At 36.3% G+C, this 22,209-nt stretch overlaps 6 protein-coding genes and 1 pseudogene across 8 annotated transcripts; 3 read left to right on the top strand and 4 right to left on the bottom strand.

The window, feature by feature from the left end:
* LOC104715867 lies at positions 2,211-4,668 on the bottom strand (annotated as a pseudogene).
* On the top strand, positions 5,058-6,451 carry LOC104713403 (keratinocyte-associated protein 2-like). The gene is made up of 5 exons (XM_010430510.1): positions 5,058-5,169; positions 5,292-5,451; positions 5,608-5,659; positions 5,994-6,060; positions 6,166-6,451. Exons 2-5 carry the CDS (start codon positions 5,296-5,298, stop codon positions 6,254-6,256), a joined length of 366 nt encoding a protein of 121 aa, XP_010428812.1. The 5' UTR covers positions 5,058-5,169; positions 5,292-5,295; the 3' UTR covers positions 6,257-6,451.
* Positions 6,523-8,431, bottom strand: LOC104713402 (pentatricopeptide repeat-containing protein At1g77360, mitochondrial-like). The gene is made up of 2 exons (XM_010430509.2): positions 8,340-8,431; positions 6,523-8,177 (listed from the first exon to the last, which is right to left on the bottom strand). The coding sequence occupies exon 2, from the start codon at positions 8,168-8,170 to the stop codon at positions 6,725-6,727; it is 1,446 nt and encodes a 481-aa protein (XP_010428811.1). The 5' UTR covers positions 8,171-8,177; positions 8,340-8,431; the 3' UTR covers positions 6,523-6,724.
* Positions 8,351-11,122, top strand: LOC104713404 (auxilin-like clathrin uncoating factor SWA2). 3 transcript variants are annotated; one of them, XM_010430512.2, is made up of 9 exons: positions 8,351-8,560; positions 8,659-8,967; positions 9,152-9,228; positions 9,386-9,552; positions 9,626-9,731; positions 9,812-9,909; positions 10,192-10,257; positions 10,383-10,472; positions 10,559-11,122. In XM_010430512.2, the coding sequence occupies exons 2-9, from the start codon at positions 8,669-8,671 to the stop codon at positions 10,784-10,786; spliced, it is 1,131 nt and encodes a 376-aa protein (XP_010428814.1). In that variant the 5' UTR covers positions 8,351-8,560; positions 8,659-8,668; the 3' UTR covers positions 10,787-11,122. The 3 variants fall into 3 exon arrangements, with proteins under 3 accessions (XP_010428814.1, XP_010428813.1, XP_010428815.1); XM_010430513.2 differs by lacking the exon at positions 8,351-8,560 and having other exon boundaries at positions 8,575-8,967; positions 10,559-10,729; positions 10,912-11,120; XM_010430511.2 differs by having other exon boundaries at positions 8,550-8,967.
* Positions 11,255-12,405, top strand: LOC104713406 (glutaredoxin-C3). Its single transcript, XM_010430515.2, has 4 exons — positions 11,255-11,513; positions 11,634-11,707; positions 11,800-11,898; positions 12,003-12,405. The coding sequence occupies exons 1-4, from the start codon at positions 11,338-11,340 to the stop codon at positions 12,056-12,058; spliced, it is 405 nt and encodes a 134-aa protein (XP_010428817.1). The 5' UTR covers positions 11,255-11,337; the 3' UTR covers positions 12,059-12,405.
* Positions 12,345-15,004, bottom strand: LOC104713405 (amino acid permease 3). The gene is made up of 7 exons (XM_010430514.2): positions 14,632-15,004; positions 14,245-14,478; positions 14,053-14,146; positions 13,727-13,941; positions 13,473-13,612; positions 13,022-13,380; positions 12,345-12,922 (listed from the first exon to the last, which is right to left on the bottom strand). Exons 1-7 carry the CDS (start codon positions 14,726-14,728, stop codon positions 12,628-12,630), a joined length of 1,434 nt encoding a protein of 477 aa, XP_010428816.1. The 5' UTR covers positions 14,729-15,004; the 3' UTR covers positions 12,345-12,627.
* Positions 18,948-21,548, bottom strand: LOC104713407 (cyclin-A1-2-like). Its single transcript, XM_010430516.2, has 10 exons — positions 21,237-21,548; positions 20,795-21,094; positions 20,606-20,698; positions 20,328-20,461; positions 20,155-20,230; positions 19,977-20,053; positions 19,852-19,885; positions 19,617-19,766; positions 19,392-19,526; positions 18,948-19,306 (listed from the first exon to the last, which is right to left on the bottom strand). The coding sequence occupies exons 1-10, from the start codon at positions 21,411-21,413 to the stop codon at positions 19,244-19,246; spliced, it is 1,239 nt and encodes a 412-aa protein (XP_010428818.1). The 5' UTR covers positions 21,414-21,548; the 3' UTR covers positions 18,948-19,243.

Raw genomic sequence — 22,209 nt, forward strand, 5'->3', positions numbered from 1 at the left:
ACATTTTTTTTTTTTTTTTTGGGTGTGAAAACACAGGGTGATTTGCAGAGTGTTCAACAAATCAGGATCGTAGCTAAAGGGTAGACGTAAGTGATTGGGAAAGATGATAAAGAGACCTTCGCTAGTACTAGGGAGGCCAGCAATCGATAAGATTTAAAAAAAAAAAGTTCTTATTTTCATATAATGTATAGTTAACTAAAACAACTTAAAGCATTTCGTTTCAAGGTGAGCATCTTAATCAGTGCGACTGTATTGAAACCATGATTTTGGAAAATTTGATGTGATTTAGAAAATTTGGAATTCTGAAAGATTTTAGGGAAGTTGATATGATTTATTGTAAAATTCTTTCAAATCCCACATAAAACCATGAGATTTGGATTTCTCTATTTTTAACTAAACAAATCCCACCTAAATCCTCTAGAATCTCAAAAATCATTAAAATTCAAATCCACAAACTATTTTGAATAACAGTGGATTTTAAAGTAAATTTTTAAATCATCAGTTCAATAACAGTGGATTTTAATAGACTTTTTAAAATACATGATTGAATAACATAAGATTTGTAAGTTTCACACAAATCACTTAAAATGTCAAGTTGAATACACCCCACTAAGAAGTAAGACCCATCTAATTAACTTTTATGTAAGGCCATGGCCATCATGCAGTTTGCTTACATAATAAAACCAATTTATATATAAACAGAGGATCGGAATGACTAGAAATTAGATTATAAAAAAACAGCATCAACATTTCATGTCCTTTCCACCTCGGCGTTTCCACGTTTTGGTGAAGTGGTTTCTTCATCTGATTGAGTAGTTGCTCTCTTCTTCTTCAGAGCTTTTTTTCCTTTCTTTCCACTCTTCTTCTTCTGCTTCGTCGTCTTACAGGCACGAAGAGGTGACGACGACGTTCCAACTTGTGGGATTCCGATTTCGTTCTTCAGAGCTTTTTCTTTCTTTCCACGCTTCTTCTTCTTCTTCTCCCTCGCACGGTCACGAAGAAGTGACGACGTTCCAACTTGTTCGATTCCGATTTGGCTGATATCGAGAGGGTTCCCTCCATTTGAAAAGCTAGACCAGAGAAAAACTGAACTTGGAATACCAAGTGGCCATGGACATCCAATTGTGTCATCGGGAAACACCAAGAGAACATTGATTCCGAGCTCTTTAAAGGTATCGTACTTAACATAGTGTTGGGACATTTTTGAGATTACAATCAAATTTGTTAGTTCACCACGATGCTCAATTCCCCACATATAAAATGTCCTCAAGGATCTTAGAATTTTTGCACGTTTATCAGCTGAAACAATATATCGATCTATGGATATCAGATAAAAGGATAGAAAAAAATACAAAAAAAGGACAGAGTGACAGGAACTAACCTTTTTGCAAAAGCTTGATCTTGGTGGATTCAAATTCTTGTACGTTCTCCAGCTTCGTAGATGAATAAGCAACGATCGACATCTTCCTACAAGTGTAACCCATATACGCGAGAGCTTCCCTGAAACTATCAGAGATCATAGCAGGAGTGCGATTCCCCGGGACTGGGCAAGCATCCAGGTCCCAGAAGATGCCTGTCTCTGCGTCTGCGAGGTTGTAATTAGGAAACATACATAACCAAAATTACGTACGATTACGAAACGGTTAAAAAAATATATATATAAACTATCGCCATATATATATGAGAAATGAAACAGAAAGAAAGATAAAAACTTGAAACACTACTACAGATCGATCAAAGTGATATATATATTTCAACGACAGGATATAAAGAAAGATTACCAGAGAATTTTCTGGTCACGGTACTCGTACTCATACTGTGTACGTAGTTTCAAATGGAGGTTTGCTGCGCGCGGCTGAGAGAGAGGCTTTTTGTATTATTTTTTTTAAGAGTACTCTATATATATCAAGGGTTACCTTACCCGTCTAAAATGACCTAACCGCCCACCATTTCACACGTTTTGGGCCCGACTAAAAGGCCGACCATTCGAGCGTACGTTCATGCATGAGTAACCGACCTTTTACACCGCCACTCGTGCGTCTCTCTGCTTTTTAAGTTTTTAACAGTATTTAAAGAAAAGGAGCTTATATTAATTAATGGGAATACCCAGTTGACTGAACCTCAAAGGATTATACTATAACATCACGTCCCTATTTTAGAATCTATATAACCAATCAAAGTGACCAGAGTGATTTAATAAAAGATATAAATCAGTCTTTCCCTTGAAGCCCGTCTATAAGCATTGATCTTGTCTGTGAGCTAAATTTGCAGCCACTTGTTTCCATTACTTGAAACAATTCACGAAATCCCTCTGCAAAGCCCTGTTTAAGCATACCGTCGATGAGGATTTTCCAAGCGATTTCATCATCGCAGTATAATCCACATCGAAGCAGTTTTTTGAAAACCGAGTTGCCTCTCTCTTTTTGATCTCCTTCTTCATACAGCTTGCAAATCAACATTTTGCAAAACTCTAGTTGTGAAGAGTGACCATTGCATATCATATCTTCCACAACTTTTGCAGCTTCCTCATACTTTTGCAGCTTGTAGTAACATCTAAGAAGACCATTACAAATCTTCTCACTTGGAGATATTCCTACTTCTTCCATGCGATTTAACAATCTTTTTGCTATCTCTAGATTTCCAACTTCACATATCCCTAATAAAAGCTTCTCATAGCATTTAGCATCAGGGTCACACCCATGTTCTACCATTTTCTCGAAAAGTTCGACAACGATATCAAACTCCATCATCTCCCAGATATCCGTGGACTCCAAGTAACTTCCTGTTCCACCACACTTCTCTGTTATGTGTTTCTTCTTGAACAAGTGTTTGATCAGAGACATATATGTACGGTGAGAAGGTTCACAATCAGTATCCAACATGCGCTTCAGGACATCAAATGCAGAATAAGTCAGCCCTAGAGATCCATAAGCCTTAACCATTGAGGTATAAGTGAACTCATCCGGAGTAACACCCTCTCCCCTCATTTTCACCATCATCTCCTCAGCTTCTTGCAATCTCCCTGCACTACAGTACGCCGAGATAAATGATCCATAACACTGAGCATCAGGCTTTTGTCCCGAAGACAGCATCTCATGAAAATATGTATCAGCTTCATCAAAATCCCCTTCTTTAAGCATTCTTGCAATAAGCGTCGTGTATGTACTTTGTGTAGGCTGTAACCCTAACTTCTCCATCTTTTCCTTCAGTAACAAGGCTTCTTTCAATTTCCCATTACTACATAACCCGTGTATTAAGGCATTATAAGTATACAAATCTGGCACGCAACTATCAAACAACATTCTAGCATCATCTAGCTTCCCAGCCTTGCAGTACCCATTGATCAAAGCAGTGTACATGACTACGTCTGCCTCTATGCCTTTACGAGTGAGGGAATCAAACAGGCCGCGAGCTTCTTCCATCCGCTCATTTTTACATAGATAATCTATAAAACTACTGTATGTACGGTGGTTTGGAACCAATCCATTTTCTTGCATCAAACTAAGCAATCTATATGCACTGTCTAAATTACCACAGCTACACTGTCCAGCAATCAATGTATTGTAAGTAATCAGGTCTGGCACCAAATTTTGCTCTTGCATCTTACTAAGAATTCCCATTGCTTTGTGCACATTCTTCTTACAAAACCCTTTAATCAATGCATTGTATGTAATAACATTTGGCGTCAACCCAAATTCCAGCATATGATCTAGCAACCCACTTGCTTCATCGAGCTTATCTCCACTACAAAAGCTCTGAATTAGCACAGTATACATACAAACATCAGGCTTAATGCCATTTTCTGACATTTGCTTAAACAGATTCAAAGCTTCTGATTTACGCCCTGTTCCACACAAAGCATCTATAAGCACAGTGTATGTACGAACATTAGGACAACAATTGTCATCTTTCATTTTCACCAACAAGCTCAAAGCTTCATCGATCCTCTTTGCTTCACAAAGACCATATATAAGTTGAGTGTAGGAAGCCTCGTTTCTAAGGCAACCCTTCTGAGACATCTCCTTGAAAACCTGAAAAGCCGCATCGACTTCTTTTCTTCGACAATGACCAGTAATGAAAGACGTGTATGTGAAGTAATCAGGATCCAATCCAGCCTGGATCAGCCTACTCACATACTGCTTTGCTTCTACTACATATCCAAGCTTACAATACCCATTAACTAACGTGTTAAACGTGTACATGTCTGGAGAAACCAAATCCTCCAACATCTCCGTATAAACTCTCTTCATTTCCTCAACCAATCCGAATCTAGCTAATGAACTCAACAGAGTATTATAGCACTTAGGAGGAAGCTTGTATCTAAACTCAGAGCTATCGTCTTTATTACTCATTGTTCTACAGAAATCAACAACAAACAAAGCTTCTCTCGCTGAACTGCAACTCTTTATCATCAATATCATGATCTTAGGAACCTCATAAGCTATTCCATGGCTACAGAGAAGACTAACCAAAGATGCATATGAACTAACATTATGCTTAAACCTCGGCGTCCGAGAGATCCAGTCCGAGAAGCTAAGAGCTGTCTGAGGATCCAGATTGAGTGAAAACAATGAAGAGACATGAGATGGTGTTATAACAGGGATCAGAGATTTCAGAGAGGAACTGTTCTGCCAGTTCGGCTCGGTGACAATCGAGAGTAATCGGCATGGAAGATTAGAAGAATCAGATTCTAAAGTTGAGAGATTATGTGTAAGCAGAGATACGGCGGCGGAGAACGGCCTTCGACGGAGGAGGTAGCCGGAGTAAGTAGAAGGAGAGGGAAAATGAAGGAATCTCATCGTCGGAAAGTTCTACTTCCAGTTCAAGCAACAACAGCAGGGTTTAGGGTTTATGAGAATAAAAATCTCAAACCCGGTACAATGCTCTGTTCTGGTTTGCGAAGACGAGTTATAAAACCGGGGATTTTACCAAATTCATAGTGTTACGTAAAATACTACGTCATTTGGTTTCAATGAAACGACGGCGTTGCTACGGCGAGGGTATATATGTAATATTGATGATAAACATGTATTTTATGGTCAATGCGGTCCCAATTTACCAATTCTTGTATCTTCTCGATCTCCTTGGTAAAGCTAATTTGCCGATCTTCGAAGTGGGAACTGTGGCAGTGACGAGCGAGAAGAGAAGATCTATTAGGGTTTCTTCAAGGTAACTCATCACATTCTTTGAATGAAGCTTTAATTTGTCTTATAATTGCGATCAAGAACATTAGTGTCTGTGTCTGTCTGTTACGTTCTTAATTTTGATTGTTTGGTTGGGGGGGGATTTAGAACCATGGCAGGAGCTGGAACATCGATGCTAGGGTCTGTTCTTGTGTTTACAGTGATCCTCTCGCTTCAAGAAATTTACAGAGGGAAGTTAGCTTCTTCAGAGCTGTTCACGATCCTTGGTGGATTCACAAGCTCTCTCCTTTTTTTGTTTTCTCTCACTGTAAGCTCCTTATAATTTTGCCTTGTATTCATGGAAATGTATTACCTTTTACAACTCCAATGTTGATCTGTGTCGTAAAAGCTGAGATCTTTTGTTCTATCTACGTTTTGTTGAGTGTCAATTTCGATTGATGTGCGGTTTCTTTTTCACTTGCAGTTCATTGGAAATTTCCAGGAATCTTCTGGCATCAAGAGTGGTTGGGGTGCAGGTATGTCCTTGTTTCTTCTTGAATTCGAAATTGTTTCATAAGATCAAAACCATTGCAGTCATTTTGATCTTAGTTTAAGGGCATATACACAGCAGTAGCACTAGAATTAGTTTGCAAGTGCACACATTTTCTCAATTTTGATGATGCTTTAAGTTTACTTGGTGGAACATGAAAATTGTCATCTATTGTCTTTATTTGGATCACCTATATGAGAATCACAGTAACAAACGACTAGAAGTTTCTTTGCCTCCTCCTCCTGCTTCTGCTGCGTGAATGTATGTATTAAAACAAGGGTTTGCAATTTATTGAAGTCTACTTTTTATTTTCATGACAGTCATTCTTGCCGAAATCATAGCTCTTATCGCTGCTAGCACGGTGCATCGGGTTTGTATTACAACCTGGTATGTGGAAATTCACTAGCTCTGTTTGATATGTTTAATTATTTCATACCTCCCTCGAATAAAGATGTGTGCTGATTGCTCTGCTGTTTCTTGATATGTCTGCAGTTTCTTGTTCTCTGCTGGGCTATTGTACGAGGTGAACAAGATTTCTGGATACATGCTATCCAAAACCGAGTCCAAGTCTAAGAGACACTGAACCAGATTATGTAGTTGGTTTGTTCTGGACTTTAGATTTTGTTTGGCACTAGAAGATGCAAGAACACTTCCAAAATTCATGAACTGGGATACTTGGAAACCTTAAATTCGAGATCCACATCTTATAGTTGATGTGACTAGTCTGTTTTCTTTGCATCTTATAATCATAGAAAGATCATCTTTTGAGTTGTGTTTATGTTCTTGGAGAAACTAATTTTGTGTCTTTTGGCCTTGATGTCAATATCATCTGCAACCGGGCACATCAACTGTTTCGTATCATCTCTTTATATAAATATATCTCATGTATCAAAACCACAACAAAATCTGACTTCAACTTCAGTTATAAACTTTACAACAACTGAAATGGATCATAGGCCAATTACACAAACAAAACATGTGCAGAATGCTTAGGATCATCAGCTATTGTGAGACGTACAAATCTATGTGCTTACCAGGAAACCTAAGAAAGTCAATCACACAAAGGCTCATTAACCAAAACGTTCATCTTCTCATTAAGAAACTTGAGCACATCTTCTCTATCTTCTTTGAGAAGCAGCTGCCTTAATCTACCGAACGTAACACCTGATGGTCGAATCCCCATCTCGATCATCTCCTCCAACAGAACACAAGCTTTCTGAGTGTCATGCTGCTCGCACAGCCCGTTAATAAGAACAGCGAACGTATGCATACTTGGGAACACCCCTTTCTTCCTCATGTACTTCCAAACTTTATCTGCTGTCTCCATCTCTTTCTTCTCACAAAACATCTTTATCATCATTGTGTATGTGTCTGCGTCTGGTTCACACACTTTGATCATCTTCCTAAACACATCAAAAGCTTCATCTTTCTCTCCACGATCTATTAAGTGACGTAGAATAATGTTACATGACTTGGAGTTAGGCGTCACACCCTTATTCTTCATTTCTTTCAAAACCCTATACACATTCTTCATCCTGTTTGCTTTGCAAAACGCACCAATCAATGAATTGAAAACCGCTACATCAGCTTTCATTCCACTTCTTTCCATCTCGAGGAACGTATCAACCGCCTCTTCAAGCCGGTTCTCACTTCCATAAGTATGTACAAGCACACTATAAATAAAAGTGGTCGGCTTACAAATGCTTGGATCCATACTCCTCACAATGCCAAGCGCTTCATCAACTCTTCCAGCTTTACAAAGTACGTCAACCATTATACTATAGGTCACTATATCCGGGTGACAACCTGCATCAATCATCTCCCTGAAAACCTCTCTAGCCTTAGGCAAGTTTGGTTCTTTCCCCCATCCTTCAAGCAATATACTATACGTTTTCGAGTCAGGCGTAAACCCATCTCTCATCTTCTCGAATACCTCCTGAGCTTTCCTAACATTCTTGGATTTACACAAAGCACTCAGCAACCCACTGAATGCCACAAGATTAGGAGGCAAATCATACTTCTCCATCACATTAAACGCGTAAATCGCCTCATCCACTTTCTGCGCCCTCGCGTACTTCCTCATCACGATACAAAAAGTTTCGATATTTAGCATCTTCTTCTTCCTCATTGAGTTGATGAGATCCCACATGAGCTTGTACTGTTTTATCTTCGCAGTAGACTCGATCATCATGTGATAGGCACGAACACTATGCTCGTAATGCCGTTGCTTCTCAGACCATTGAAAGAATCTGTATGCCAACAAACCAGCATTCCTGAATCTGTTTAGAACATCTTCTACAACTTCTTGTGAAACCCTTAACCCGCTTTGATCTAAAGCCGAGTCAAGCACTAATTGCGGTGAAGACATCATTACTTTAGATATGTTCTTCGCCACATCCGTAACATCTCTGGCTTGTTCGCTTGAACTATACAGCCTCGCAGAAAGAACACTCTTACAACATAATCTGGATTGATGATTAAGAATCCTGATGTTCATGGTCGATCTAACATTCCCATCATCAAAAAGAAAAAAAACAATGTCAGACATTTCGTCGAACACGTGGCGAGCATTATTATAGTTGTGTTCATAAAATTAATACAGAAACATATCTATCTAAGTCTAACACACATATGCGTTATCAGAAGCTATTAGTTTTGTTCTTTACCTTTAGGGATCAAGTGCGTGTCTTTCAGGAGTGGTGGTTTTGCTCACTCGGTGACAGGGGTCCAAGGACGACGACTGAAGAAGGAAGACGAGGTATACGCACCGTTTTTGGGAGTAAGATAAATGGGCCAATTGTGTAAGCCCATTAAAAAGGAAAAGAAGGCCTAAATAGAAACGGACGACTCACTCACTCGATCGGCTTTACTAGTGTGGGTGTTACAGGTGAAAAGATCTTTGATTTCCACCGGATCGATTTGAAAGGTTGTGTCTTTGACTTTGATCATCACTTGTTTTGTTTTTTTTTGCTCGATCAAAATTAGTGAGTGGGCGATGGAAGATTTCGCTGTTCTCGTCACGGAGCGATATGGGTTAAAGCCACAAGGCAAGTCTGCTCCAATGGCAATGGATTCCTTGAAGAAGCGATCGGTCAACAACACTAACAATGGCGAAACCGCAGAGTTGACCTCGTATGGTTCTTCGAATCATAACGCGGATTTTATTATTGATTTCAAGTTTGACGGTGGGAACGAGTTTTCTTCTGGTAAGAAAAGGTCGTTTTTTAGTGATGACTTTGATGATGAGTTGATGATATCTGGATTTGGTGGTGGACTTGGTCAACCAAGTAACAGGTTTGTGATGATCATCATTAGTTCAAACTCTTGGCTAATTATTTTTAAGATATCTGTCTGCTGTATCATGAAACTGTGTGATCAGTTTTGGAAAGGAATACGAATTAGTGTTATACTGTTATGCAATTGATACATGTCTATGGTTGCTTGACTTGATATATCTGTTTATTTATTGTTGTTTCAGCGCAACCCATACATGGACTGTTATTGCTGATGACCCTTTTGAGGTTAGACCATCAAATTTGGTAGATCCATCTTCAGGTATAGATGTGGTTCCGCTAACAAAACTCGATGTTCTCCATATTCTAATACAGGGGAATGAAAGAAGCGTTGATCTTTTTTTTGTTAATCAATATTAATTTTGTGTTGTTTCACTTTTTTTTTGGCACACTTACGAATCCAATAATTTCTTCTATAGATGAGCTTGCAAAATTTGCTATGGGTAGTTTGCATTGTAGCTCCCTGGATTCTGACAATGTTGTAGATGTTGAAGAAAAGAAACAAGAGTTTGTTGTTGATGGCCTTGAATCCATTTTCATCCCTGGGTCCAACAACAGTGTACCAAATTCATATGCTACAACTGAAGTAAGAAACTGCCTTCAAATGTTTAAAATGTTTCACCCTTATGAAAATGTATTCGTCTTTTTGATCTTGCAAGGAAGAATGTGGTGTGCCAAAAGAGAAATGTTATGAACGTTCGCTTAGTACAAAGAAACCTGATGCTCCAGCACATGTCCTGGATGAACTTTTTCCATTTTTTGGAGGTAGGCGTTGTGGTGATCTGTTTTCTTCAGTTATCAGATTATTCATATATTATTTCTGAGCCATGTTTCCAATGCAACAGATGACCCGTTTCTTGGAGAGTTTAAGGGAATTCCAGGGGAGAGTGACAAAAGAAGAATAGCTAGATGGGAGCGTGAACAAAGAATAAAGAAACAAATGGTATGCATGGATTCGTTTTGTGCAACCTTTACTACCTCTATTATGATATATCATCTTAGCAATGTACGATCTATTTGTTGAATGGATGGAACTTTTTCCCAAATCACTTGCCGTGCTTATGTAAATGTCTTGCATTGCGATACATCAGCTTTTTTGTAACCAGTTTTCTTGTTGAGGGTGATATATTACTGTTTCTCATCAAATTTTAGATTGCAGCAAGCAAGTTCTATGTTTTGTTACGCAGTGATATTACGCTACTCAATGTCTTCTTCATATATGTAGGATCAGGCTGTATCTGAGATGAATGACCGTGACCGTCAAATTCAGATTGAACAAGAAGAAAGGAGTGTAAGTGATGCCATTCTTCACATATTTTTATAAAACGTCTTCAATATCATACTTTTCTTACAAAACCATTGGTAATGCTAACATTGTGTATCTTTCTTTGAAAAATGGTTTTAAATCCTGTTTAGAGGATTTCTGAGACCCTTGATGCGGAGATTAAGCTTTGGGCTGCTGGGAAAGAAGGGAACATGCGTGCATTGTTATCATCGTTGCATCTCGTAAGTAGTCTTTTGTCTCTTACATTGTTAAATACTTAAATATCTCAAAGTCTATACGAGTGTTCTTAGTAAAGTTTTATCCGCAGGTACTCTGGCCAGGATGTGGTTGGAAAGCTGTCTCTCTAACAGATTTGATCACCTGTGCGGCAGTGAAGAAAGTCTACAAAAAGGCAAACTTGTATGTCCATCCTGATAAAGTTCAACAGAAAGGAGCTCAACAAAAGTATATAGCCGAAAAGGTCTTCAACATCTTGAAGGTATATTTCCCACACAGTACATCCTTCTCTCACAATAAACGTGTTGTGGAATGTTGAATTTCTTGAAGAGTTTCGAATCAGTTCTCTTAAGTTGATGATGCTTAATTAAGTATACCCGCCGCTTCTACTAAAAAGTTTAGGTGTGAATATGATGTAACGTTACCACAAAATGCATCTTACAGGAAGCTTGGAACAAGTTCAACAAAGAGGAGCTATCCTAAAACTGTTGAACAAGTTCAAGAAAGAGTATATATATGTGTGTATACAAAGTATGGGTCAATTCGTTCAAGTATGGTATTATATGTTTGGACAATACATTAGTTCACATTTTATGTACAGATTTTAATAAAATTGTATTTTGTCGTAATAAATCATAAATAAATATAAAAAGTTAGTAAAATATTTAAGGTTAATAACTGTAGATTATACTTTTACACGAGCAATAAAAAAAAAAAAAGAATTGGTTGAACGACCAAAGATTAGATAAAGTCAATATGTGTCTTTAAGAGCCATAATAAATAAATTGGAAAGCTATAACAACAAAAATATAAAATCACCTTAAAACAAAGAAAAAAAAACATATTCCGACGAGTGTGATCGAAACGGCGATGGTTGACCAGCAACGTAGTCGCCGTGTTGCCGTGGTGGTGGCGGTACTATTATTACAACTGGTGGTAGTGAGCGATCTGTGGAATACGGTGGGAGCTGCGAATTCGGTGTCGGCTTTCGTTCAGAACGCAATTTTGTCCAACAAGATTGTCATCTTCTCCAAGTCCTATTGCCCGTAAGTTTTTAACTCTTTTCTCTCCTCTTCGTTTTGTCTCTCTGCAATTGAAAAAAATTGTAACTTTTGGTTCATATCATCTAGTTTTAATCCGATTGTGTTTGTCAAACTTGTTGTTAGGTATTGCTTGCGGTCGAAACGTATATTTAGCCAACTTAAGGAAGAGCCATTTGTTGTTGAGCTTGATCTGAGAGGTATGGTACGATGACTCTCTTTTTATCACCTCACCGACCTTGTTCTGAAGATTAAAACTTTTTCGGGTATACCCCTTCTTGTATTTTTGCAGAGGACGGAGATCAAATCCAGTATGAGCTTTTAGAGTTCGTTGGCCGCCGTACTGTCCCTCAAGTTTTTGTTAACGGCAAGCATATCGGTGGATCTGATGGTATCACCTCCACTCTCTCTCTTTCTCTCTTCTCCAAGTTTCATTCTTTTCTCTAAATTTCCCTTTTTTTATTAACTCAAACTAAGCCTTGCTCTTGCTTCCAGATCTTGCAGCTGCTATGGAGAATGGTCAGTTGCAAAAGCTTCTTGCTGCCAGTTGATTTTGCACAACCTGGAATGTGGAATTTAATGTGATTTAGAGGATATAGGGATACTATTTGCTACTAATAGTAGACTGAATAAGTGATATTGGTATGTCTCTGTGTGTCTGATTTCTCCTTATATAAGTTATTGGTATGATGCATTGATAAAGTCTTGATCTTTCGTTATCACACCATTGCTCTGGTGATGGTTTTTGCTTAACATAGTCTATACTTGTGTGCTTTATGGCAAATGGTCCATACCGCAAAGATCCAATCACTGTTACCAAGTACAAAAACAGTGATGTATGTTGTAACCACAACTGCTGTTTATCTCTTCTATTGGTATATATATTATTATAGTGCTACTTCATGATTCTCGAAGAAGATCTGCTCGTTAGGATTACAATTCTTGCCTTTAGGCTTTGAAGAAGATTACAGAGAGAAACTAACAGCATTATTGCTTTTATCTAAAGCTGATCAAATTTCCCAATTCATAATTCTTGGCTCTCTTGACCGTTCTTGATTCTTCCTTTGTGTTTGAAATTGGACTTTAGTCATTGCTTTGAAATGGCTAAGTCACAAGTTTTTCAGTAATTGCTTTGAAATGGCTTGTAGGACTTTAGATCGAGAACAATTCCAGCTATTGACCCTGCAGCTGCAGCAATGCTCACTACCAAACACCCTAAGCTGAAGACTTGAAAGCAAACCCATCTGGTGCTCCATCTAGGTATCTTCTTCTGCGCTATGTACATTTCCACCGGGAAGTACACTGTCAACGGCCAAAACCCGAGTGACCCAAGCAGACCCACAACGTCGTTGAAAAACGGAAGAAGCATTGAGATAACTGTCGTTATGATGACAAACACTGTCCTCCATATCAACCTGAGTAAGCCATTTACACACCACACAAAAGCTTTGATTAGTACATACACCTCATCTCCAAAGCTCAGATCCCATTAGTTTAAGTGCTATGTTTTGTACCTGAATAAATTGAGACGGAGAGGCTTGAAACCAGGAATAGGGATTTTGATATCTTTTGCGATGAACTCGCAATCAGGGAAACGAATGGAAGCTTGCTTCTCAATGAAAGCAAACAGAGGTTGGCAATAGACTTGGTATGCACCAATGAGGTGAATCACAATGGCTGCATTTGCAATATCTAGAAGCCAATAAGGATTATAAAACCCGAAACCGGTTAAGAGGTTTCCGGGAGACAAGTCTCCAAAAGCTGCATAACCCATACAACCACACAACATGTAGAAGATAGTTGTTACACCGACGCTCACAAGCGTTGCCTTCTTCATTGTTTTCTCTTCTGATGGTGGTGACTTTACTGTGTCCTGTTTCAAACCACAAAACAAAAAAAAACTTCAGGAAGGGACCATTAAAATAATGGCTTTGATCAGCAAGACTTGTAAAGAAGAAAGCTTACCTGAATCTCAATGAGAATGATGGAGTATGAGTAAGCAAAAGCTATGTTTCCAAGAGCTTGAAAGGTTCTCCATATCTTCTGTGTCTCTGTTACTGTTCCTATGCTAATCCCAGTGAGACTTCCCTTCACCTTCCCATTTACTGATGAAACCAATACAAAGACAGACATTTTTTTTTCCTATTAGTAGCCATAACTTATGAAATCTCTCTTATTTAAGACCCTAGATTGTTTTTTTTTAGGTTCAAAGAACGAACCGACGACTTGGGCTATGCCAAGGGCGAGACCGGCGGAGGAATAAGTGAAGGACATAACGGCAGCGAGGATTGAGAGCCACCAAAGTTGATCAAAATCTGGAATCTGAGAGAATAGAATCTGGACTAATCCAAAAGCAATCATGTAAGGAGTACTGTTCATCTGACATGGATCTTTCCCTCCACTTTTGTGAAAACAGTTGGATCTCTTTATTGCCCTGTTTTTCAAAAACAAACAAACAACCGTTGTTATTTTTTCACAAAACTCGTTTGACCCATTACCAAAGTTGGTACGTAACTTATAGTGTTTAACAAGTAAGAACACGCACATCATGCTTATAGCTGAAGCAATCGTGTAGCCAATTGCAACACCAAATATATTAAGATACTGAACAATCCCACATAGCGTCACCTTCACGCCACCTGTCAAGAACAAGATTGAAACATGTTATGTTCTGATATGATCCCCAGAGTCCATTTTTTTTGTAAGAATGAAACTCTACTTCGAGTTTTGTATTTACCTAGGTTTGATCGGACAGCGCCCATATAAGTGTAGTTCCTCTTGCCGGAGATAGGGTCGCCGGAGCGGTAACAGGAGGCGAGGAGAGAAGACGTAAAATAAGTGACGACGGAGAAGAGCAACATCACCACCGGTCCGGCGATCCAACCTAGCTGTGCCGTAGCCCATGCTAGTGACAAAACCCCTGAACCTATCACCGCCGTGATTATGTGTGCACTCGCCGTCCAAACACTCCCTGAAACCCATTAAATTCCAAAAAAAAAAAAAAACTTTATATCTTTCTCATTTTCCAAATATAACTAATCAGAACAGGTTCCAACTTAGAATTAACAAATTTTTGAACTATTATATATAACTAAGTCTCAATAAGAATCTAAAGTATTTTTACCAGTTCTTTTGACTTTGCCGTCGTCGTCGAAGCATTTGGAGCCGCCAGTTTGTTGTGGCATATCGATGGCGAGTACTGTTTGCTGGCTACGAACCATTTTTGTTTGTTTTGCTCTGTTTTTTTTGTTTGTTCGTTGAATGTATGAAGTTACATGCAGAGTAAGTGTTCGTAAGAGTAAAGTTTTTTTTTTTTTTGGTTAAAAAAAAGAATCAATAAGAGTAAAGTTTAGAAGATAAAGACACTAGTATGGGCCTCTGTTTCAGAATTTACTAACTCTGTTTGAAATACAATGATTCTATAACTGTCTGGTTCTTGGTTTTTCTAAATCGAACAAGAAGAAGAAGAGAAGGTGGATGAAGAGAAACTGAAAGAGTGGAGTGCAGATTTATATACACAGAAATTGTTTTTTTTTTTTTTTTTGTGTATCCTTTTTTGGGGCCAAATTAAACAGTACAAAGTAAAAAGTGTACTAGAAATATATATCTTGTATTGGTAAAAAGTTGGTAGGACCATATAATACTACTACTCGTGTTACTTTTGAAAAATTTGACTTGCATGATTTGTATGAATGATTCGATATACGAAAATTTGTAATATTGAATAAAAAAAAACAAAGAAGAAAGAAAATATGGGCATGAAAAATTGGAAGTCCAAGATGCTGACTTAAATGTCTTTTGTTCAGCTTTTTTGAAAATAAAAAGAAACATATAGGACTTATGTATGTGTGTTATGTTTATTTTCAGTTACAACTAGAGTTTATCAGAGCATTCAATAAAAATAAACTTGTACTTATATAACAAGGGTTTTATGAGATTAGGGAAAATAAAATGTTGTTTATAAAGAAATAGGCATTTTGGTTATGTGCACATTCAAAGATGAAGTGAATCAAAAACGACTTTGTTTTTATCAGTAAGAAGTGTTAATAACGCATCTAAGATTAAAACGAACATTTATGTTTCATGGTATATGGAGAGATGGATGCCGACATGTGTATTGGATGTTAAAATTATGAGTGCACTCAATCATGTGTAGATTTCAAAATGATAACTCAGAACTAAAAGGTGATTTTAGTTTGATCAATAGTAGCACACACTGACACACACATATATATCTTACCTAGAATTCGAAAGATTAGTATATCACCACCTTAGAATTTTCTGCGCAGGTAAACTCACTTATGAGGCAGGCGTGTAAGCTATCTTTTCTTCTCAAAATGAAATATTTTTGATTACTTTTCCCAACTAAACTCATTGAAAACACAAATGTTACACGCAAATTAAACTGTATTGGATTTTCGTGGAGAAGGAACTGTCTTATGTAAATGACTGTTAATTTATTTTCAATTCAAAAAGAAATTGTGTAAAGAAGTATAAAAACGTGCTGGTTTACTATATATAACTAGGATATATCCCGTGCTTAAAGCACGGGTAAATATTTTTTAAAAAATTTATAATATAATAATAAAAATTATTGGTTTTTTTAAATTGTATTGTTTGAGATAATATTTATTTTTAATTGTTATGTAAATCTATTAGTCTATTTGAATACTAATAATTTTAGAACATTATAGCATTTTATTTTTGACGTATTATTACAATTTTACATTGTTTATTTGTTGTATTTGCATCATATTTTGTGAAATATAAATATAATTTTAATATTATAATTGTGAGTAAATAAAAATTATTGATTTATCATCTATATAAATTTAGTTTTACCAACCCGCCAATGTAGAAATTAAAACACACATTTTCATACATTGAGTAATAAATCTTCATTTAAAAAAAATTCAAATCACAACATATGCAGAAAAAAGATATACATTTTATTAATTATAAGTATTATATGAAAGTTCTAAACAATTTGTAAATAAAATAAAGATGATAGGAGAATCATAATTTGAAATCTTAACAAAATCTTTGAATTTAGTTATTAAAAATAATAGTATTGTTTACTTGGATATAAAATCTTAGTTTTTAAAATTTTGATTGGTTTATATATTTTTAAAAAAATTAATTAGTAATTTCGTCTATAATTTATTAGAGAGATAAAATATTTTTTTAGATTTTTTTAAATTTTTTAATATTTGATATGTGAGTGTTTTTTTTAATTTAATTATATTTATTTAAATTAGTTAATTAAGCTTAATTAATTTTTTCTAATGGCAATTGAATGTAATTTTTTACACATTTGAAGTTTAGTTTCATATTTGTACTTCTCAATTAATATAGTAGGATAAGATGAATTAGGTGAGTAACCAAAAAAAAAAAAAACTAACAAATAATATAGCTATTAGTTTTAAAAAATTAGAAATTTAGGAGGAAGGGTATAGTAAATTACCTTTTTGGGTTTTATGGATTAGGGTAGTGGTTGATGGGGTGGACGGTGGTTCGGTGATGCTCGGCGGTGGTCCGGCAACGGTCCGTCGGTGGTCTGGCGATGGTTTGGCGGTGGTCCGGCAATGGTCCGGCGGTGGTCTGGCAATGGTCCGACAATGGTCCGGTGGTGGTCTGGCGATGGTCCGGCAATGGTCCGGCGGTGGTCCAGCGATGGTCCAGCAATGGTCCCGCGGTGGTCATTCTTGCCAATTCCCCTATATAATACCTGATTTTTTTTTTGATTAATTATTTGCGTTGCTTTAGTAAAAAGTTGAGGTTTTTTCTTGTTGTAAATTTTCTCTATATATCAATGCTCTATTATAATTAAAGTTACTATATATATAGACGAACTTTTTCTTTTTCTTTTTAGTTATAATACCGGAAGTTTGGTTCGTGGATAGAAATCCCTTTGACAAAAAAAAAAAAAAGTTTGGTTCGGGGGAAACCAAATATTCCGCAAGAACTTAGAGAAGATTTATCGTCAGACAAGTCATTAGCCTAATAAAATTCAAGGGACAAGTTTAGTCTCCAAATATATAAAGGGAATTCTATTGATTCAGATAACATATATTATTTTGAATTACAACTTTGAACCGCAAAACTTGTGTATTTGAGGAAAAAAATAAAAATAATATTATTAATCAAGATCTCAAGGAGATCAAGAACAAGAATAAGGTTCAGATCGTCCACTTATTTTAGTACACGCACACAGCCATCCTCAATGTCCATTAACGAATCATAAAAGAATGAACCAGAAACCCCTTTCATCATTTCAACTGCACTTTCTCCAACTTGATCCCTTAAAAGTGTTATCTTCATTTTATACCCAAATTTATATTATCCCATGAGTATAAACTTATATTGCCATGAGTATATTATGACAAACACTTGAATTGTCTTCTTCTTCTTTTTGTATCAGCTACCGTGATATATCTCATTCGAATTTAGAGAAAGAGGAGCATTTTAACAAAAAAAAATAAAGAAAGAGGAGCATCAGATTCGTTGCTTACTATTATCGGTTAGGTTTTCTACTTAGGTATTGTGTTACAATTAGTAATTTAAATAAATGTTATGGATCTTAGAAAAATATCAGGTTTTGGTTCCTTCCAATATAAAATCTAGTATAATTATAAAAATACTATGGTCTCATGCTATATACTTAATTTTTTGGTTACACTTTTTAGTTCAAGAAAAAATATGTATTGTCTTTATATAAAGATTAGTTGAAGACAAATATTATATAAAGATCAAGATGATGCCGTAGTTTGTTGATATATTGACATCTTTTTAACAAGGTTTGGCGACCAACTGACTTAAGACAACTATCCTGTAAGAAAACTATACTTATTTAGAAAAGAAGAATCGTAACTATGCACTATAAGAATCTTTTCCAACTCGTAGCTTTCCGTCATTAATCGACCAACCCACTCCGTGACTACAAATATCTAAAGAGGAGTTCATTAATCAATCCTCAACATTATATATATACAAAATCTAATAAATACTTGATCCATTATAGATCGTATTTATCAATTTGTAATGATCATTGAATAATTATAATGCTCATGGCACTACACTTTATTGCAACTCGCAAAGTAAAAATTAATAAAAGAAGATTGTATGATTTTTAAAGGGAAAGAATAATGTGTGAAAACTGAAATCTTATCAAAAAGTGTTGGTTTGGATTAGTATAGCCAAAAGCTCTATGGATAATATATAGAGATTGGTTTCTAATGAAACCAAAACTGGGTTAAANAAAAAAAAAAAAAAAAAAAAAAAAAAAAAAAAAAAAAAAAAAAGAACATTGCAATGCCGTTAGAGCTGAAATGTTTGAACGTTAGGTAGCAGAATTTATAGACTTGTATTTTATCATATTTTATGGAACGGAGTATATAATTGCGTACAAACAACTTAATTCAATGCTCACCTCATCAAATAAGCGTTTCTTTGACTCGATTACTCGATTAACGTACGAAGCACAAATAATGCGTCCAAAACAAAAATTATATTCGAGTAAACGAGAGTCAAAGTAATGCGTCCAAAAACACTATGACACTTGACTGAATTAATCAACTGNTTTTTTTTTTTTTTTTTTTTTTATCTTCTTTTCCTACTAGAAAGAACAAACAAACAAAGGAGGTTGAACTACCCAGAACACATACTACGTAGCTCCGAACTTTATCAACAATACCTACAAGACAAGAGTGGAAGAAAAAAAGAAGATACTGAGAAGCCTAGCAAAGGAATAGCTCTTGCGGTAGTGATGTGGGGCAAAGCTTTTTTGCTGCAAACTTGTACTGCAAGGATAAGAAAAAAGAGAGTAAGCACTTCAGACATTTATTTATAACAATTCGTAATAAAGAAAGTGGAGTGTTTTTTTACCTTGTGTTGACTGTACTTCTTTCTGATTGCAACTACATCAGATGAGGGATTCCCACGACACAGCTGAAGAAGATCCTTCACGCATGCTTCCATATGTGTAGCCTTGTACGATGTGTAATGCTCTAACGTAGCGTTCTGTAAAAACCACCAATTTAACAGGATTCAATAGAACACAGAGTTGCATAAAGTTAACTACTGAGAACCTAGAAAATGCAGTGGTCATACCCATGGTTTTATTGAAGGGTGTAGTATGTGTTGTGTCAAGAAAACTGCAGAGGCTGCAATGAGTGATGGAGTGTATCGTAGCATAGCGTAATCTAACAGCGACAATTCGGTGAGATAGCAGGCTAGATACTCGGACAGCAGTGATGGTACCTAATACAACAACCAGTCAGAAACGTATATAACACATCACCCATTTCCTAGAAAGCTCATCTTTAATTTTCATATAACAGTATACCTCCTTTCCGCCTTGAGCAGCACGAAGAAAGCGCCTAACCACCATTTTTACAAGTTTAGATCAGCAAAGAACCACAACAAAAAAAAATGATGACTGAAGTTAACATCAAAATGACCAGAAGCTACCTCAAGAAACAGTTTGCTGTTGGAGTTGTTAATTCGAACTTCAAGTAGTTCAGAACAGAAGACTCCATCTCCAAAAGCTATTAGAAAGCATAAAGGTTAACGACTTATTTACGAGCATATATGTATATCAAAACCACTATATAAGCAGAGTTAGTCCAGGGAAGACCAAAACACAAACCTCGTCTCTTGAGTATGTGTTATCAGTGATATAACAAAAATCCTCCACTTGGGGCACACACACGTCTTCGTATTTTCTAAAAATTCCAGTTTTATCTACTGATTAGAAATTGCATACTACTGAAGAAGAAAAAAGGATGAAGCCAAAGGGTAAAATATCAATAGATTTCTTACGTTGCAATCATCATGCAGGCAACACCAAGTAACTGTAGATTTTGCCTGGCTATTACGTTGCCCGTAAGATACCGATCTATATAGTTCACTGCCAAGTACAACGTCTCAGACGAAAGCCGATACTCGTCAGCAACCTATTATGAAAATCAAGAGAACAGCTTTGTAACACTTCACATTACCTACCAGTGACAATTCTATAATACAGCTTTCTCCATTACTAAACTTATTGCCTTTATCAATGTAAACTTAATGAACCAGGGTTCATCAAAAAAGCTTACCTCCACGAGCCAGTCAATCAGTATAGAACGCATATTAGCATTGATGTTTGGCTGCATTCTTTCCATGTAATCCAGAGCCGGTCTTTTTTCTAACTGCAGAGAAGAAGAATAACCAAAAAAATTTTAAGACGTTTCAGAAACAGAATCAAGTCAAACTGTGGCTAGGGTAAAAACTGCAACAATCCTTACCTCGGATACACGCAAATGCTGGTAGATATCAGAAGCAAAGACACCACAAAGCTGTGGATCCATCAAGTTACTATCAATGTTCACAATCTTATCATCATTCCCAAAATCAGTGTTTGATGACTCCAGGAGAGCAATAGTACTGCTCTCGACCATGTATTCAACTTTGGGATTCTCCAAAGAGTCATGAGTGGATGATCTTAACTGATCTGATTGAGTGGCTTCGTAAGGAACGATTGCGATTGATTTCGCGATTGGCTTTGGTGCTTTCTTCGATTGGCCGATCTTATTCGAACAATGCACCTTGAGAGATGATAACAAACAGATTAAAGACTTCAATTAATTTCTAGGATAAACCCTAAAACTAGGATTCCTCGACAAAGAGACACCGGAATTGAAATGGAAAACAGAACGCAAGTTGAGAGAATCCATTGGTAAAACTTACCAGAGTAGAAGACGATGAAGAATTTTTCGAGCCAGGCTTCTGGTTTGTGATTTCGCCAAGGGGAACACGACGGTTACCAACATCGCGGAGTGAGGAGGTTCGAGTCTTGGCTAAGTAGTTCGGACGAGGGATCGGATTCTCCTGGGATAGTTTCCTCGATGACGACGAGAAAGACATCGTTCACGAAGAAATTGGAAATCTCCGGCTCGGCGTTCTTTTATTCCGGTGAGATTTAGGGTTTCTCTTCTTCTGCGAGAGAGAAAGAGAGAGATCTTGAACTTGAAGGAGAGAAGAAGAGGCAAAATGAAAAAACTCTCAGAATTAATTATTTCTAATCAAAGTATTTATAAATAATAAACGGATCAATGCTGACCGTCGATTGAAGAACGAAACCGTTATGATTTATTCGATGCAATTGTGGGTCCCATGGTGGAGCGGAAACTTATTTGGGCTTTTTGAACTTTGAATTTTGAATTTTGAATTTTGAATTTTGAATTTCTTTTGTTGAATTTTTTTTACCAAATTAGAAAAGTATCTTTATAAATTAATAATCGAGAAATTTAAATCTCTACAAATTAATAGATTTTTATGGTCTTAATATTATTAATTTATAAAAGTTTTAATGTATTAAATATATGCACAAGTATCTTAGATTACCTTTAGAATACACATTTGATAGCTCACTTTGTTCCTTAGAAAATAAAAGAAATTCTTAGGACTGAACAGAGACTATATGATTATGTTTGATGTACATTTTAATTCTTAGGAAACCAAATAACTTCTTAAAATACTTTTAATTTTTGATGTACAGTATCATCATTTTCAAAAGCAAGTTAAAATTAGTTGGGGGTAAACTATAAGATGAAGAACATTTTTCATTTGTAATAATATTTTTATTAGTTTATTTGTTATTTTCTATATAATCTTTAATTTTATATGTTACTAGGTATTAGTTCACGCAATGTGTGTTTGC

The sequence above is a fragment of the Camelina sativa genome, chromosome 9, assembly GCF_000633955.1.
Source record: "Camelina sativa cultivar DH55 chromosome 9, Cs, whole genome shotgun sequence".
In the NCBI taxonomy this organism is placed as follows: domain Eukaryota; kingdom Viridiplantae; phylum Streptophyta; class Magnoliopsida; order Brassicales; family Brassicaceae; genus Camelina; species Camelina sativa.